At 44.1% G+C, this 19319-nt stretch overlaps 1 protein-coding gene across 4 annotated transcripts in view; it reads left to right on the forward strand.

The window, feature by feature from the left end:
* Positions 1 to 19319, forward strand: part of SH3KBP1 (SH3 domain containing kinase binding protein 1) — a 359726-nt gene that overhangs the window by 20405 nt on the left and 320002 nt on the right. For 3 of the 4 annotated variants that reach the window (XM_019529214.1, XM_019529212.1, XM_019529213.1), the window contains exon 2: positions 16116 to 16273. In XM_019529214.1, coding sequence (XP_019384759.1) covers positions 16116 to 16273 — 158 coding nt within the window. Of the gene's footprint in view, positions 1 to 16115; positions 16274 to 19319 lie in introns of those variants that run through there. The other variant, XM_019529215.1, reaches the window with a different exon arrangement.

Here is a 19319-nt window from a genome sequence, read left to right on the forward strand (position 1 = left end):
CCCCAGCTGACTTCCTGCCCTTTGGGCAGGGGGCTGGACTCGATGATCTCCCGAGGTCCCTTCCAGCCCTAATGTCTATGAAATCTATGAAAGGAGTCTATTTCCATTCAAAACTTTTTGGGGATCTTGTTGAAAACCACTGCCTTATCGGAAAGGGATGAATTAACTCATGGAATGCAACCACTGCTCAGACTGCAGCCATGCAGTCCAAGTGACATCGGAGTGCCAAAGAGCATGTGTACATCCTTATGTATAGTCTGCAATCACTAAATGGGTAAAAAGATTTGGCATGGTGAAGCTAGCATGTGTTGTAGAATAGGAGGAAGGATGTAGAAATATAGGTCTAATTGTTAAAATGTAAATCCATTTCCTACCTTATTCTTCAGAGGTTTTTATATGGAATCAGTCTGATGGGCAAGTGTTTGGGATATTTGTATTGGTGAGCTATCTGTGATAAACACTGAGGTTTAGTGGAGAATAGCTGTTGTGATTCATCTTAAACAAAGTAATAACTGTTGTGTATGGCGTGTGCAACTTTGCTTGCTATAGGAGTCTCATGAGACGTGCAGTACAAGGAGTTTCATATTTCCTTTCCTACATGTAGACATGTTGATTTATTGTCATAGCTGATTTGCATGATTTGAATTTGTGGGCCTGAGTGATGGGTTGTGGCTGTTACAGCTCTGTGGCCAAATACAAATTTGGAACTTTAATATTCTACCTGTTCTAGTAGGGTTTGTGTTTTACTGGGTGAATTCTGAGTAACTTTTGACTTGGTGACTTTTAAAAATATCACAACAAAAGTATGTGCTCTTCCCACAGAAATAAAACAATAATCCTCCGCCCCCACCAACCAACTCCATTCACTTCCTACAGAGCAAGTAGAGATTTGTTCACATGAAGACTCTTTGCCTTTGCTACACAGATGGCTTGGGAAACGCAGCCAAGGACTTAAAAAGTACAGGGCCATTTACTACTTCACTAAAAGCAGAATTTGGCTAGCTACTGGCTGCATTTGGCCCAATATCCTCTTTCTGATGGGCCCTTTAGAAAGGGAGGGAGTTAAAAATGCTTGAGCACCTCTGAATCCAGCCAGCAGAAGGCAAGGGTACTCCTACGTACTTTCTTTAGTATTGCTAGAGTAGAGGATAATTACTTTGGTAGAAGCCTGTCTAGAGGGATCCCCATTCCAAACTCCTGTTTCTCAGAGAGAAATTTCTATCATTTTAATGAGCCCACTGTTTTGTAATTAATCATCAAAGATAACTGACTCTAGCAAAAGTTTTGAAGGTGTCATCAGCTTTTTTGAGCACTGGAAGTGACAGCAGCTAGGGAAGTGGTAATGGTGAACCATGCTCAGACAGTTTTCTGCCCTGTACTGAGAAGCCAGCTAATTTCTTTGCCACTGCATGCTGATGAAAGGAGTTACTATTTCGTGGGCCAGTGTAACACAGTGCATATGACTCTTGAATAGTTATGAGAGTCTCTGCCCTCCATAAGTGTATGCATGTCAAGGACACAGCTTTTAGGACTGTGACCTTTGTTGTTCTGTAAGTGCAGATACGAAAGTATAATGCTTGCTGAAAATTCTTGCATTAGCAGGGGAGCTACAGTTTAGTCTATAGGATGGATTTAATTTCTTAAGTGATTTAGTAGGGTTTTTCTTGTTGCCTTAGGGTTCCTCCTTCTTGGAGCTGAATCCACACAAATACTTGCTTCCAGGTGCAATGTCTTTTACTGGGAGCAGTCCAAAGGAAATCATCTAATCCGAGCTAAGTAAAATCTGAAATTTCTATTCCACAGGGAAATTCTGACGTGAGCATTTGGTTTGATCTGGAATTGATGCTGAACTGACCTGAAGCAAAGTGTTTTATTTGGATTTTCCTGACAGAATATAAAGTTTTCCCACAAAAATTTAGGGTTGTTGGCTGTAGATGTGTTGGTCTAAGGGCATAGACAGACAGGGTTCCTTGGGTAGAAGTGATATCTTTTATTAGAACAACTACAGCAAAAGCTTTGTTATCTGGCACCCATTGGGAATGGCGGGGTGCTGGATAACAAAATATGCCAGTTAACTGAGAGGCCTGAACAGGCGTCTTTGCCTGTTCAGGCCGCTGCCTTTCTTGCTGTGTCTGGGGTGTTGCTGCCCCTCCCACTCCATCACCACCCCTCCCATGGGCCCCGAGGGACAGGGAGCCGGGCCCTGCGCAGGCTGGTATGCTCTGGGCCGTGGGGACTTGGCAACGCAGGCTGCTTTGCCCTGGCTCGTGGGGGCTCGGCAAAACCAGAAGTGCCATGGTGGGCACTCCCAGTTTTGCTTTTACCTTACAAGTAAAAAAGTAAAAGTTAACACAGCTTTTACTGTAAATAATTGGAAAAATTGTTCTTTGCAAGCTTTCAGGCACAAACAACCTTCTTCAGGCATAGGGAGAGTGGTGGTGTTTTGTGTGCTCTTCTGGGTAGAATAGAAGCCAATATACAAAATGCAGGTCTGGGAAAATGCGAATGTGTGGCAGTGGGAATCAGAGGGAATGGGAGACAATAGGTGTGAGACAGGTAGGTGGTGGGGAGGAGGGGGAATGTGGAACTGGTGATAGAATGTAGCCGGTAAAATGCACGATTACAATGAACCCCTAGAGGTGCACCGGTAGGGGTGTTTCTGGGAAGGTGGTCTATATTTTTGAACTTTTTATAGAAAGTCTGCTGTGTCTTGGACAAAACTCAGTCTTTGGGTGACAAGAGGTTTTAAGATGGATTTGATGAAACCTGGTATTTCCTTAGTTAGGGTTCCATGGTTGGATATTATGGGTCTGCAAGGTTTTCCTTGTTGTTTATGGAATTTAGGGAACATATAAAAAGTCCCTGGATTGGGTAGTGCGGGATCACATTTTGTAGTTTTTCTTGTAGTCAGATGGAAATGATGTGATGGTGGCTTAAGGTGTAAAGGGGAGTTGGACCTTCCTCTAGTTTTTGGTAATAGTTGGGGTCAGAGAGTTGTCTGTTGGCTTCTTTTATGTGGTCTATTACTATTTGGTGGTTGAATCTTAGAGAGTCTATGGCCCTTTTCACTGAGAGGGAGAAGTTATTATGTTGGCATGTGTTGTTGATTATTTCATTGTCCATTCTTTCTCTGAAGCAGTCAATATAGCATCTTAGGTTTGAATTTCATCCACTGTGAGGTGTCCAATTTGGTTACTATTTTAGGATTTTTTGGTGTTAATCTGTTCCTTGATGTTGTCATAGGATGCAGCATTGTTGAAAGTGGATTTGTTTTGGTTGTGGAAATATTCCTCAAGATGGAGATGTCGGAAAAAATCTTCTAGCTCTCCACATTTGTAGTATCTTATTAGGGTATTTTTCCAGACGGAAATTAAGGCCTTTCGAGAGGACAGATTTTCCAGCTTTGGTAAGTATGTGCATGGAGGGGTTGATAATGTTTGAGGGTTGACTGGTTCCTTCAGTTTCATCGGGTATGAGGTTGGAATGTTATATGATATTGGTATTGTTTCTCTGGTGGTTGCTTAGTTGCTGGGAAAGTTGTTTCTGTAGTAATTGGTTCCATTTCTTCTTCTTATGTTGAATGGATGTTGTAGTCTTTTTGTATATGTTGTGTAACATTTGGGAAGAAAGCCGGATTTATCTCTTTCAAGTTGTAGCATATGTTGATTTTCTTTTGGAGTAGGTTATATGAAGGAGATGATTTCTAAGTTTTTCTGAAGTTGTCTTGCATAGTTGTGAAGCATATTTAGAGTGGTGTGTAGTAGTCAGGGGACTGTGGATATTCAGTCCTCTGGGAATGATGTTTTGTTTCTTGCATAGATTTAGAAAATATGTATCACTGTTGAGCTTGGTTTCTTTCTCATTCATGTAGTGAAGTTTCCATTTCAAACGGCAAAATTTGATATCTTCCATGCTTTAGGGTTGTTGGTTGTAGCTGTGTTGGTCTCCAGAGAGATAGATTGCACTTTTGAGAGAGCCACCTGTATACCATGTGAAGAATTGCTGCAGTACAAACAGAAAATTCCCATGAATTGCACATCATTAGTTATGACACATCACCCTTCTCTGGAACCTACATGGAAAATCCTCAGACAATTGCAATACATACTAGAAGATGCCATTCTTAAAGACATCTTTCCAGAACCACCAATGAAACAAGCACCAAACCTTGCTAACCTCATCACCAGAAGCAAACTCCCTAAGGCCCAAACCATACCCAATGAATCCCGACCATGCCAGGACAAGAAATGCAAAACTGGCCAACACATCTCCACCATCCCCACCATAACTACACCCCACAACAGAACCACCACCATTCCTAGATCTTACAGCTGCACCTCCAGAAATGTTATATATCTCATTCAGTTCACCAAATGGCCTGATGTTGGAGCAGTGCCAGATTTAGGCACAAGCTAAGTAAGCTACAGGTTAGAATTTCACATTATGAGGGGCCTCTAAACATAGGTAGTGGAAGCAGGCCCTAACTGGGCTCAGCCCCCCCAAACACAGGCAGCAGGTAGGACCACAGAGCAGCAGAGTCGCAGGCTGCTGCAGGGGGAGAGGGGTGTGCACACACACATACCCTGTGCAGCCAGGATCACAGCAGGCTGAGCAGGCAGGTTAGTTTATTTCTGTTTTCTTTACCTGGGCTTGGGCGGTGGGGTGATCGAGACCCCTACAGTGCAGGAAGCAGTGGGGTAGAGGCAGGCAGTGGGGCAAATCATTTGCTCCTAGCCCACTTCCTTCTGCACTGTGGGGTTTGCCCCACGACCCGGCCTGGCTGGGGGCTGGGCCGGATCATGGGGCAGTGAGAGCCTGGCAGCTGGTCCAGGGGTGCGGGCAGGCAGCTCCTGCCACTGCACTGGGGAGCCAAGGGAGGGGAGGGCATGTTTCCCTCCCTTGGCTCCCCCATGCCCCTGGACGAGCCACCAGGCTCTGACTGTCCCATGACCTGGCACAGCCAGGGCTCCATTTACAGTGAACAATCGGAGCCCAGTGGCTCCTCCAGGGGTGCAGCGCCAGGCAGCTGGGGGGGCACGTGGCCCTCTGATCTTTGCACAGGGCAAGGGTAGGCAACAGCTGTGAGCTGCACTGTGTCTGCTCCATGCATTGCTGCTGCCTTTGAAAGCAGCGTGGTGCCATGTGCCTTGCTGGCCCGCCCAGCAGCGGGACTTGCGTGGCGCCGTGTCGCTTCCAAAGCCAGCAGTGTGGCATGGAGCAGGCAGAGCCCCCTTCAGCTGCCCAGCACCTTGCCCCTGGAGGAGCAAGTGTAGGTGGTGCGGGGCCAGGGCAAGTGCAGAGTGGCGAATTGGCAGGAGCTGCTGGCACTGAGCAATGTCTCTGGGTGTGAAGGAAGGGATGGGCATAGGGGGCCCCGGCCCCAATCCTAGGCCCAGCTCTGCTCTGATCACTGCCCAGCCCCAGCCCCATTTCCCCTTCCCCATGGCCCTTTCCCCTCCCCCTGCAGACTGTCCTATAAGGGGGGTGCACACAGGGGCATTCAGCCCCCCCCAATTTTTTTCTCCCTCCACCTATGCCTCTAAATATGAAAAAAATACAGTAAAACCTCACAAATCTGGTGTATTTGGGACCAAGCATGTGCCAGAAATTTGAAAATGCCCTTTTTTTTAAACTGGCACTGCAGCCGCTTGTGGAGCTGGGGAGGGGTGGAGGGGGAGTGGCAGTGGCCGGTCCTGGAGCACCAGCCGCACGCAGAGCAGCAGGTTGGGGTGCTTAATGGAGATGACAACAGCCATGTGCAAGCTTCCCCCGCCACTTCCGGGCCAGCGGGGGGGAGTGGTGGCTGGTCCCAAAGCAGCGGGTAAGTGCTGCATTTTGCAAGACATATAGTTTGATTATTAGGTTTTTTTGCACCTTCGCCTACACACCAGAAATCTATTGAAGACAATAATACCCTATTACATGTGGGTGCACACTTCTCACAAGACAACCACTCTCTCTCCAGTCTCTCAGTTGTAATCCTCAAAGAGAATTTACAAAACACGTTTTGTAGACGATCCTACGAACTTCACTTCATCAACCAACTGGATACAAAAAATCATGCACTAAATATAGACATTGGATTTATGGCACATTATAACCTACTTGCCACCTGATAGCCCTAAGTAACCTCTGTACATTTTACCAGCTACAATTTATCACTAGTTCAACATTTCCCCCCTCGCTTACCTGTTTTATACCTATTGTTTCCCATTCCCTCTGATTCCCACTACCACGCATTTGCATTTTCACAGGCCTGCAGTTTGCATATTGGCTTCTGTTCTACCCAGGAGAGCACACAAAACATCACCAGACTCCCTACGCCTGAAAAAGGGTGTTTGTGCCCGGAAGCTGGTAAAGAACAATTTTTTCAGGTATTTAGTTGGTTTAATAAAAGATATCATCTCATCTACCCAAAGAACCTTGAATTTGTGACTTAATGGAGTCTGCTGATTTTTCTATTGGGAAATTCCCAGCTAGCCTTGCATTTAACCTTCCTCTTGCTCTGGCTTAATCTGCACAAAGCCAAACCTACCGTACCAAAAAGCTCAGCTTCTATTTTTCTGGCGGCCTACTGCTTAGATCTTTTATTCTGGGTACATCTGATCACCCTTTCTCTACACTTCCGTTCCCAGCTGCCAATTGCCATTCAATTATTATTCATCTTTGCTATAATTACTTGGTAAGAATTCTGATGTAGCTTGCTGTGTAGTGTTAATCATTGCAGTGGTTTTAAAATAAATGTGCTCGTAAACTCTAAAAGTGTGTAGGGAGGGCAAGTTCTGTACACCACTAAAAATACCACCTCTGGATTAGGACCTTGCCTCACATTACAGATTAAACTTTATTGACAGGCTGTAAACTGCTTGTAAACTCTGTTTATAGAGATAACATTGACAGACTGTTAATTGCCTTACTACCGTGTAAATGGTGATCTATTTACAACTCTGTTGTAACTGTGGAAGTGTCAAAAAACCTGGGTAATCAAAGGGGTGTATTTGGTTGCCCTGTTGGTCTGAGACAAAAGGAAATGCAAAACTCTAGACCTCTTGGTTCAGAGATGATCCCTTTTAATAGACCAGCTGAGAAATGGAAGGAATACTGCCTTATCTGCACATCGAAGAGCAGCTCACAAAGATACTCGCATGGTCCCAGAGGGACAGAGTTCCATCTTCAGCTCCCTCTGTGCAAAATGAAGTTTATTTTTACCATCTTTAATTTTCTCTGAGCCTGAGGAAGGGTATGTGTGCTCAAAAGATGTGCAGAAAAAGATAATTTTTTTGCAATTTCTTTGTTGGTCTAATAAAAGGTATTGTCTCTGAACCAGAAGTCCTAGAGTTTTGCATTTCTTTTCTGGGTAATCGCAGGCATTTGATTTTAAGTGTTTTTCCAGTACTGAATTTTTCAGTTCAGTGGATTAAAAAAAAAAGTTGTGTGTGCACGTGTGTGTGTACATGTGTGTACACACACACACACACATTTCAAAATATGAATGCTGTCATAGTCCCAGTGTCCTCTTACAGAGGTTTACAGGGAATGTGACATGAGAACAGAATGGTGAGGTGTGCTCCCAGTTTTCAGTCAGTGCTGTTTGTAACTGTAACTAGTATCTTAAAAACAGAAACAGAAAGTACTACTCAATTTTTTTTTTCTGTGATCATGCAACTTTAATGTAAGTTTTAACTGCTTCTCTCTTAGTCTCTCTTAGTCTTAGTTTCTTGTTTTGAGTTCTGTTTTTCTTTCTTTTGGTTAAGTTCTACAGCACGTGCATTTTTCATGATACATGAAACATAAGTGACACACAAATCCAAACACAGGAAGTTTTCATAGAGAAACTCCTAATGCTCTGATTATTTGCAGTCACCGCACACGTACAGTCTCTGGTTTCAGGGAACAGCAGTTATGGTGTATGAAGTCATTTTGAAAGAGAAGGTTGCATAACTATGGATATTGTTACTTCAGTAGAATAAAATTGGCAGTTTTTTAATTAAAAAGTTAATTTAGTAAGAGCTGTTGCTACATGGTGGCAACCCGTGATAGTCTTGGTAAAATGCGAGTAGTTGCTTAGCATAAGATAAAGTCTGATTCCCAATGCTGTTGTGAATGTTGTCACATTGTTTATTTTATTTTATTCTAATTAGGTCATTTTTTAAAAAATTCATTTTCATTCACTATCAGTAAATCATGATAAAGTAATAAAAATAACAGCGACAAAATATTTTTCATTTATCAACAAAGTCTGTTTTCTCAAGTGCCTGTGTAAATTGTGATATGTGTTGGAGAAATTTAGGTTCCACAATAACACCTTAGGTCTTTAGATGATGATGTTTATTATTTTTAATCAACCAACTCTTATTTCCTTATCCCTGGTTCTCTAGTAAAACATGTCTTTAAATGTATGTATAGTACTCCTGGCTTACAGGATAGGCACTGTAAATGTGGTTTATAAATTCAAAGTAATATGGTAGAAACACAAAAAAGAAAAGAAAGCCTTTTGTCCTTAACACTGTAATAATGAGTTTACTGTACCAGTCTCCAGAAAGGCTGGTGGTGATTGGTTTCAATTCTGTCTTGTAGAATTATTCTGTTTATAGCCTGGGTTGATGGTAATGTAAGGTCATGAATACCCAATTGTGTTTACAAGAAAAGAACATCTAGTTTTTGGGTCAGAATAACAAACTGCTTTTGATGTTGGATTTTAACTTTAAAATCGGTGAAGGAATCCTAAAATCAGTAGGAGAGGGGTTTAAAACCAACACAAGAAAGTACCTTTTTTTACGCAACGCATGATTAACTTGTGGAATTCATTTCCACAGGAGGCAATAGAGGCAGATAGCATAGCTGTCTTCAAAAAGAGACTAGACAAATTCATAGACAATATGAATAGATCTATTAATAGGTATTAAACAGAACAGTTGGAGATGTTTCTTTCGGTATTGCTAAGCCAATAATGGCAGATGCCAAGGAGGGGTAATGAATAGAGGATAGATCACTCTAGATATATCTGGTTCAGTGCTCTGTCTCTAATGCATTTACCCCTGCCACTGTTGGAGATAGGATATTGGGCTAGACAGATCATTGATCTGACCCAGTATGACACTCCTTATCTTCTTAAAATGAAAATGCATTGTCTTGGAGAGAAAAACAGGTGGTTGTAACTTGCAAAGTGGGGCTGATTTGGGTATCCTATGGAGTTAAGTGAAGCTGTGAGACAGGGCCATATCCTGTACCCGCTGATGTTAGTGGTTTCTTCTAATAACCTCAGCTGAATCCAGTTCAAGCCATTAATACACGCCCCCTGTACCTTGGCAGAGCTAGACTGAAAATGTGTTTTCCTTTACTTACAGGTGAATTTAGTTTAGTCTCATTATCTGTGGGACATTTTTTCATATCATGAACCACTCTGTAACAGCATGCTCATCTAGCTCTGTTTCAGAGAGGATTAGCATAGCAGCATAGGGATGAAGTATTGATGTTCTGGGAAATGTGTGGTAGAACTTTGACACCCACAGTCAACAGTGAACCTAACTGAACCCAATGTTTCATCTTCCTGTCTTCCATGTACAATAAGTAGAGAAATGTCACAGTTTTCCAAATTTGCCCATTCAGTTTTGCGATTTTTTTTGTGGAAACTGCAAATTTTGTAGGACCCCCCTTGAAAAAGCCCGGTCCCAAGGAAAAACTGCAGTGACTACAAAAAAGCCGGAATGGGAAGGGGGCAGGGGAGCTGCAAACAGAGGCAAGAAGCCCTGGCATTGTGAAACACGGCGGGGAGGGGAATTTTTGTGGCAGAGTACAGTGCCCTAAACACACCTCTGGCCAAGAGGCCCCGGAGTCTTGCCCCTTGCTGGAGATTGGAAGGTGGCCATCTGTCAATTTCTGGGGGGGAAGGGGGGCAAGGACTTCTGGGGCCCCTCAGCTAATCGGAGGCATGGGGGGAGGGTGGTTGGCTGCGGACCACCACAAAAATGCACTGGGACTGACATTCAGAGACAGGCTCCATGAATTAGGTAGGTCCCTAACAGTGAGTTCACATGGAAACAGAAAAATGATTATGATGGGCTGGCAGAATGGATTTTTCAAAACATGTTTTGAGATGTGGAGGTGTGAATCATTTAGTGTGCATTTAAAAATGAGTTTGATTTAATTGCTGCAACTCCCCAGACCTATACTTTGAATCATTCGGAGGCTTTTGTATGTTCTGCCAGCATTAGTATTTTTTGATACACAAAGACCCGAGTGGCTCTAACGTGTATTTTTGTTGCATTATTTTTGGTTATTATTGCCGCTCTCCACAGATTGTTTAGTTTTTTTTGTTCAATGTACAAACCTATCTAGTTTCTATATTAATCTGTCCCTTACTGTGCTAGCAGCTATTTTCTTCACCTCTGTTAACTTGCACCTCCATTAAGTTTAAAAATAACTGCTGGATTTTCCTAATTTGTAGGATGGTCTTTAAAATAATTCCAGTTAACATCAGTGAGTGGGAAGTTTCCTAGGAAGGAGAAGAGGAGTTTGAGCCCTACATTTTTATTTAATTTAACTTCCAGCTGAAAAATTAATTCTACAGCTTCACAGATGTATATATCTAATTTTGAAATGATGCAGGGGAATTTTTTCAAACTGCAGGTGAATACCTCCTGTGCTTCCAGTTTACCCAGGCAGTTGCCGAGTCAAATTAACAGCATTATGCTCAGTCTTACTGTTGCTGTTCACAATTATACAGAGCAAGATACAGACTGGGGAGTCGCATCATTTGGCCTGTGGGGCTCCCCAGGGTTCTGTAAGTTTGGTGGTTTGGTGAGCAGTGGCATGATAGGTACTCTGCCACTGCTTATCCTACCACCAAATTTCTGGACCAATGGAAAACCCCACAGGCCTAATCTGGAGCACAGAACTACACCATCTGTCCTGCAGCTTCTCATAGGGCTGGAAATGTGGTGGGAGAAGACAACACAATTAACAGTGCCACCACGAACTTCCAGCCCTGTACACCATTGTGCTCCAGATGCAGCCCACGGATTTGCCAGAGAGAATACAGAGAATGGACCTCAAGAATTGCCAGGTGTACCCTGATCCTTTTGAAAGCTCTGTGCACACTAGCAGATAACTTCCATGCTTTAGTGTTGCTGGTTGTAGCCATGTTGGTCTAAGGACATAGGCAGGCAAGGGTCTTTGGGTAAATGTGATAACTTTTATTAGACCAGATAAATAGTAGGGCTGCGTGAAGCTTTGGGTGCTGATTCAATTTGGAGGAGACTCGTCCTGATTCAATGGCTGAATCTCCAAATCTGAATTGAATCAGGGGACCAATTAAAATGTCTGAATAGATTTGAAACTCTCCGAATCGTTAGGAAAGATTCAGAGAGCTTTGCTAATACAGGCAGTTCCTGCCCACTGCAGCAGGGAGCTGGAGCTGGACTCAGAGCTATTAAGCAGGGGGTAGAGGAGAGGGGGCTGGAGAAGAGGGGAGGATACCATGGGGGAACCCCTGCCAGACCCCATCTCCTGCCTGCTACCCCAGCCCCCCGACCTCCGCCTGCTCCCCCACACCTGGGTGCCCCACCTGGCCCAGCTTTCGGTGATTTAAAAAAAAACCCTGACTTACCAGGTGCAGCTGGGTGGAGGGGTGATCCCCACTGCATCCCACCTCCCCATGCTGTGGGGGGGTGCTCTACACGAGCCCCCCATCCCCTCTCCCAGCCCTCCCATGGCTGCCATGCCTGCCCCAGCTCCATCCCTTTAAGAACCCCCCCCAGAAAAAAACCCTGGACTCAACAGCTCCTCAGCAGCCTCAAGGCTTTGTGGGGACTCATGCAAAGCCATCGTGTGGCACGGGGCAGTGGTGGGCAGCAGGGATTGCCCCCTGCTAGGCAGGAACAGGTGAGTTTGGGGTTTGGGGGTTTTTTTTCCCCTTAAAGGGCTGGAGCTGGGGGAGGCAAGGCAGCCGTGGGGAGGGGGCTAGGACAGCAGGGGGTGTCAAGGGACTCATGTCAGACCCCCCTCCCATGCAGCGTGGAGCAGTGGGGGGCAGCAGGGATCTCTCCCCTGCCCAGTAACACCTTTTGAGTTGGGGCTTTTTTTTTTTTTCAAAGAGCCAGGAGCTGGGGCGGATGGGGCAGCCATTGCCCGGCTGGGAGAGCAGGTGGCGGATGGGCCTGTGTGATTCAAAGATTTGGCAGCAGCCGAATCTCCAAATCAGATTCAGCTGAATCAATTCAGGACCATGATTTGAATCAGCGAATCGAGTCACTGTCCCCCGAATCAACTGAATCCGAAGCAAATACTAGCCGCTTTGTACAGGCCTGCTAAATAGTTGGAAAAATTGTTCATTGCAAGCTTTCAGGCACAAACACCCTTCTCAGGCATAAGGAGAGTCTGGTGGTGTTTTGTGTGCCCTCCTGGTATTTTACCAGCTACAGTCTGTCACCAGCTAAACATTCCCGCTTTCCCCTCTACCTACCTGTCTCATAGCTATTGTCTCCCATTCCCTCTGATCCTCACTGCCACACATTTGCATTTCACATATTGGCTTCCATTCCACCCAGGAGAGCACACACAACACCTGGAGACTTGAGTAATTTCCCAGGGGTTTAAAATCTTCATTTGAGATTACCAGGAGTGGGGTAGCTTGGTGCTTAAACCCTGCTTAATGTGCTGTTGCCTGCGTGCCAGTGATCTCAGTAGGACTGTCTTCTGCATATAATTTCCAACCAAATAGCCCACCCTAAAAGGAGATGTATATTTTTGAATTATAGGGACATATTTTGAGGTCTCTTGTTAATAATTTGGAAGCACTTTGTTAGTCCCTCCTTTTTTTTATATATATTTATTTCAAATAAGGAGGCTTGCTCAGACTGCTTAGATGCAAAGAATTTTTTTTCTATTTATGAAAGAAAACTTGCAATAGATGGAATTTGTCTTCATCTTCCACAGACTAAAGATTTTTTTATTTTTTATATTATAGCCAGTGGGCCACTTCAAAGTCTTCAGCTCTGTGTGGAGTTGGGGAGGCAAGGTTTGTGTAGGATTTGTTTTTTTATGTTTTTGCTTCCAACAAAAGAATAAGAAACTCGCAGAGAAGTTTCTGCCCTGGTTCCAGAAGAGGGCCCAGCCCTGATAAATTAATTCTCTCAGTTCTCCTGGAAAGCTACTGTAGTTGCATTCTTATCTTCTGTGGCCTCATCACTAAGCCAAAGATGGAAGCCAAAAGACAAATGTTGATTTAACAGATGAGAGAGAGTGAATATTCTTCATTTGGCACATTTACCATTTGCAGTTATGGCTCTAAAGTTGTTTCTTCCATCTCCAAATCCATCAAGATGGCGATAAACCCATGTGTGAATATTTTGAACTTGTCATGGTAATATTTCATTTTTAAATGAGCCTTGGCAATGGTTGAGCTGGAATTTGGTCATCATCTGATGTATTTGCAACTGCTTCATGTGTTGATGAAAGGTTTTCAGTCAAGTATTTGAGATGTTCAGTGTCCTTCAGTTGTGCTTCTGAGTTTGGAATACAGCCTTTTGGGCAGAAGCCAGTACAGGAGACCCTTGCCATTCCTTGGGGATCCGTTCTGAAGATATCTGAATATCAGAACCTTGTCAGACCCCACAGCCGCCCTCTGCTTCCCCCCGCCTCCCACCCCCCCATGAGAGGCTGGAAGCACGGGGCTCCCCTGCAGTGCCTGAGGACTGACCACAGCTGCGTCCGGGGGAGAAGATGTTGTTGCCACCGCCTTGCTCCCTGTTCCCAGTGCTCATTCTCTGCCTGCCTGGCTCCTCCTTCCACCTGCCTGGCTCTGCTCTGGGCTCCGCTCTCCCTGGCTCTGCCCTCCGCCCTGTGCAGCGCTCCATGTCTGGCTTAACTGCAGAGGCAGGAGCTTGGTGCAGCGCCAGAGGGAGCGGCAGTGGCACTCGCCCTGACCCACCCAGTTGGCGCAGTACACCACGAATATTCGAATCTGTGAATAGCGAGGGTTTCCTGTATGTTCTTCTAGATATGACCGATTGATGTGTCTGTTAGTATTGCTCAAGAAATGTTTATTTTGCGTAGTGACCGTGTGCCTTTTTTTGGTATGGAGAGGAATAACTGTTCTTTTTATCAGCTTTATTTGGTATGAAGGTTAGGTGGAATGCTAGTGGGATCTTCTTAAGATCTGGGGTATAATGATGTCCATTTTTAGCTGTGCCAGTTACACTGTCTCCCTGCCAACCTTGTGGTGTTTTGTGTGTCCCAAAGAGGTATCTGCAGAGAGAGCAGATGCATGTTGGTATTTCTTAATTTGTTTTTTCCAGCTTAATTGCTAAATAAGTTGCAGCAAAGTCCTAGGGCAGTGGTTTTCAAATGGTGTGTGAATGCCTACATGGTTCATAGCATTTGGTCAAGGGGTACATGCCTACATTTTAATAATGGCTGTGGAGCTTCTGATTGGTTAGTAATGGCATTGCCCCCTGTTGATGTCAGTGTCAACACTCTTCCTAAGGAATGAACACAAAGATGCACTGGATGTAGTAGCTGCAAGCAGCAATATTTTGCAAATAAAGGGGTACAAGGAAAAAAAATGGAAAAGCCAGGCTTCTTTTGGTGGCTGTCTGGTGGTACGCTTGTAGGTATAATAGTACTGGAAGAGAGGAGGGACGAGGCAGAGGCTAGGAGGGTCTCCTCTTTGAGGAGGGAAAGGAGGGATTGTGTAAATAAGCAAGATAAGCAACAGAGGAAAAAATGCCACATTTCATCCTTATCCTGCCAACACATCTTGCTAGTAGCAGGAAAGTTGTGGCCATCTTCCTCTTACCCAGATTGTCTTCGGTATAGCTAAGCTTTTTAATACCAACTGCTAAATATTTAGAAAAAGACTAGGTGGACAATTGCTGTGGATGTTGTGAGAGAGTATAGTAAGGAATAACTGAATAAATTTAAGAAAAGTAAAATGGGATTTGTGCAAGGAAATTATAAAAAATCAAACAAACAAAAATCCCCCACTACCTTTCTGATTTAAAAAAAAAACAAAAAACGATCTGTTGGATCATGACATTTATCTCCGGAGGAAAGTGGTAAAAAGCTTGATTGCCTGAGATGTTTAAAACCCGACTAGGCAAAGCACAAGGACATTTGTTGTAGATAACAAGTCCACAAAGACTAAGGGGATGAGCTAGGTAATGTGGTAAGGTTTGTTTCTTCCCTTCATCTTCAGTGTGTGATTCTCCAGAAGATCCTGTTCCTGCCATTCTGCATTTCCAAAGTGTATGCAGCACTGCTTAGTGACAGTATATGTATGAGAAAGCAGGAGGGGTTTGTGCCATATGCTTTTAGGGGAGGGATGGGTTGTTCTCTTAGGAAAAGGAGTTGCATTACTGGTAGAGAGGCTGCAGTATGTTTGTGCTTGATAGCTGACATTTAAAGCAGTAGCAGTATTTAAACTTTCCATCCTCCGATGCACAGTGAACATGAATTTTTCCTCATTGGTGAAGCCCTTTGAGACTATATGCATGTAGGAACGCATTGCTGGGCTGCGCTCTGTGCTTTTGAATAAATAATGGTTAGAGAGTTGAAAAGAAATTCAGCATCGTGTAGAAAATGTAAAGATACTTTTTCAGATAGCAGTGATGCATCTGGCAACTGGGTAAAATGGCTGTGGCTTCGAATATTTATGGATCTGAACATTTTTGCACAACAGTGCAGAAATATAGGAAAATATTTTAGATGTACCTTGGGAGGAGGGTATCCTCTTGCCTTGGTAGTAATGGCCAGTTTGTGGTGTTGTCACCCAAGTGCGTACTGCTGCAGCAGCAGAAAAAAAATGTTTAATTAAATTATAAAGGCAAATAAACAGGTGCAAATTGATGCAAATGACCTCTTGAAAGGCTTCCTTCCTTTCCCTCCTACAGTGTTTATCCACAAAATGCCACTGTTCTATGCAGTCTATTTTATGGAGTCTCCAAATTAAACTGAATCTATTTCTATGGTTCAGCAGTTATAATTGAGGGTTACTTTTTTTCCTTAGCATTCCTTTCTCTTTTTTTCCCCTCTGGAACCAGGAAAGCTTTTCAATTAACTTGACTTAAAATGAGTGCTGTCTCTAACTTTGCAACTTGTGGTTGTTTCTCTTCCAGTGGAAGCGATAGTGGAATTTGACTACAAGGCTCAGCATGATGATGAGCTGACAATTGCAGTAGGTGATATAATCACCAATATCAGAAAGGAGGATGGAGGCTGGTGGGAAGGACAGCTCAAAGGCAGAAGAGGTTTGTTCCCTGACAACTTTGTAAGAGTGAGTACAAAGTGAAACTGTTCTTGTGTCTTTGTGCATATTTTGTGTATTGTACTTGTTGGCTTGAATTGTCATCTCATGAAAAAATATCTTGATATCGCTGCTTTTTATAGTTTTTTTTATTTTAGTGTGTTATATTACAAAGTAGAGAATACATATGTCTGTAGAGTGTGGCTGTGAATCACTTAAAAAAAATATTCATGCACCCTCTTTCCCTCTTCTCCAGTTGCTATTTACAGCCCTGTGGTCTAAAAGCAAAAATATCTCACCACAAATCTATTCTCCAAAACAGAGTTTCCTCTCTACCTCATAGGTGTGTGATATTTTCTCTGCCATGTGGTATTTATTTCTGTCCAGAGCCCAATGTGGGGGTGGCTTAAACTTTGCAAGCACAGATAGGTTTGGGATAGATTTGTTATTCACAGATAGGGAAGCCACAAATGAGTTCAGTAGCCATATCCAAACAAGTGGTTGTAAAATCTTTATGCCTCGCCATGGCTTAATTTTCATGTATATGCTAAATACTTTTATATAAATAATGTTTTTGCAAAAGTTTTAGAGAGTTTTTAATATTTTTGGACTCTGTTTTCTTTTCCTGTAAGAGCTTGGAACCTTTAAGTAGGCACTTGTACAGAGTGTGCTTGGTTTACTGGTCCTTTGTAGATGTTGATGCAGATTTAGGATAGTATTTACAGTGAATCCAGTGAAGTAGTAGTCAAAGTGTGATACAAAAGGCTGCTTAGGTGGGGTCTACATCGAGTGACGTACTATCTGTCTGACGCGGGGGCCCGTCCCTCAACTCGCCTGCCACGACTTGGTGTTATTGAATGAAAGGGAGGTGTTCAGCGGAGATCCTCTTCCTGGTGGACTCCGGGGACGGTAGTACTCACTGTCTGGGTGCGATATTCCTTGGGGCTCTGCCTCCCCTACACCCCGTATTCTTGCAAACTGGATGGGTGCCACCTGCATGGTTTGATCGTGTTCAGTTGACCCCCTTCACCGGGGGGAATCAGTGTCAGTGTGGGTCCTAGTGGGATTGTCCTGGCTGACCCCAACAGATAGTGTCTCCGCCTTGGACACTGACGGGCTAGGCTTAGGTAAACTGGCATCCTTTTTGACTCCTCTGGACAGATGCCTCTAATTTGTTCTTTTACTTAAAAAAAAAAAAAACCTACTGGAGAGAAGAGGGGTGTGGGATTCCCTCCTCCCTCCCAGCTTTCTACAGGGGCTCAACTTCCTCTTGCTCAGGATGCTGGCTCCAAACCAGCTGCACTATTTCTGCTTGCCGGAGCAAGAGCCTCAGCGCGTCCGGCATGCTCCACGCTGACGTGCTACCTCACTCCCCTCCTCTCGGGTCCCAGTGAGGCTTTTAAATCTTCCTGTGGTGGCCAGAACAGCCGCCGTGATTGGTTCAGCTTTTCCCCATCCAGGGAACAGCTGATCAAACAGCCAGTGTAATGCCAGCTTGCGCGGCTGCAGCTGCGGCTCCTGCTCCGGCTCCGACTCCGACTCCATCTGCGTTCCTAGAGATGTTTCCTCAGCAGGGGGGCTGTTTGTGCATCTTGGGGCCCACAGAGACTGCCCCCTCCCCTTCGGGAGCACCTCACCGCCACACAAAGGTATACGTTTTTTGTTTTCTAGCTGTGCACATGAGCACTGTATTAGACATTAAGTTCATAAATCAGTGATTACTGGTGCAGTATTTATCTTTTCTTATCAGCCTTTCTTGTCACAATGTAAATTTGAGGTAGTGGGAACACCTACATTTGGACGTTAAGTTTGGGAGGGGAAATAACGTGCATTGCTTTACTTATATATAGCTAGGCTTTTTGAAGCTGCTTAAATTTTCCTGAAAAGTTTTTAACTCTATTAAACCTAAAACAAGTTTCATGGGACAAAGGAAAGACTCTTCTCTAGGCTTTCTCCTTGCTTATTTCCAAAGACCTGTTATATGCAATGGCAATATCAGGTTTAGCTTTCCAATTAAAGGTTGCCAAACTATTTCATAATGTTTAACTGCAGTTATACTGCAGTTAATTACTGTAGTATAGGACTTGCTGCTGGCTCTTCCTATGCTGCATTGGTGAAGTACATCATATAGTTTGTAAATTTTCAAAAAACTACAAGTATTTAGTCAAATGATTTATAATTTGAACACTTTTTCCTCAGTAAAAAAAACTAAGGCCAGGAAAACATTACAATTCTACATTTATATAATATTTCAGTTATTGCTTGAATTGGCATCTAAAACTTCTCAAAAGAACTAAAAACTGCATTTCATGCTTTTATGTCAGAGCTAGCCTGAAGACTGAGCCAGACCTCTCATAGGGACGGAAGGGGCCTTGTAGATCTTCAAGTCCAGCCCCCTGCCTGGGCAGGAGAAAAAACTGGGCTCAAATGATCTCAGCTAGGTAGGCATCAAGCCTCCTCTTAAAGACCCCCAGGGTATGAGCCAGCACCACCTCCCTTGGAAGTTGGTTCCAGATCCTAGCCATCCTAACTGTGAAGTAGTTCTTATGGATATCTAATCTAAACCCACTCTCCAACAACTTGTGGCTGTTATTCCTTGTTATGCCAGGGAGCGCTAGGGGAAACAAGGTCTCTCCCAAACCCTTCTGGTCACCCCTAGTGAGTTTATAGATAGTCACCAGGTCCCCCCTCAGCCTTCTCTTGTGAAGGCTGAACAGGTTCAGGTCCCGCAGTCTCTCATTGTAGGGTCTGTCCTATAGTCCCCGGATTATGTGGGTGGCCCTCCTCTGGACCCTCTCAATGTTGTCCACATCCCTCCTGAAATGGGGCACACAGAGCTGGACACAGTATTCCAGCTGTGGCCTGACCAGTGTTGCATAGAGGGGGAGGATCACCTCCTTGCCCCTGTTAGAGATGCATCTGTGGATGCACGACAAGGTCCGGTTAGCCCTGCCAACCATGACCTCGCATTCTCGGCCCATGTTCATCTTGGAGTCAGTAATGACTCCAAGATTCCTTTTCTGCCTCCGTGCTCTCAAAAAGTGCGTTTCCCATCTTATAAGTGTGCTGCTGGCTA

Source organism: Crocodylus porosus, unplaced genomic scaffold, assembly GCF_001723895.1.
Source record: "Crocodylus porosus isolate Cpor-Errol unplaced genomic scaffold, CroPor_comp1, whole genome shotgun sequence".
Lineage (NCBI taxonomy): Eukaryota > Metazoa > Chordata > Crocodylia > Crocodylidae > Crocodylus > Crocodylus porosus.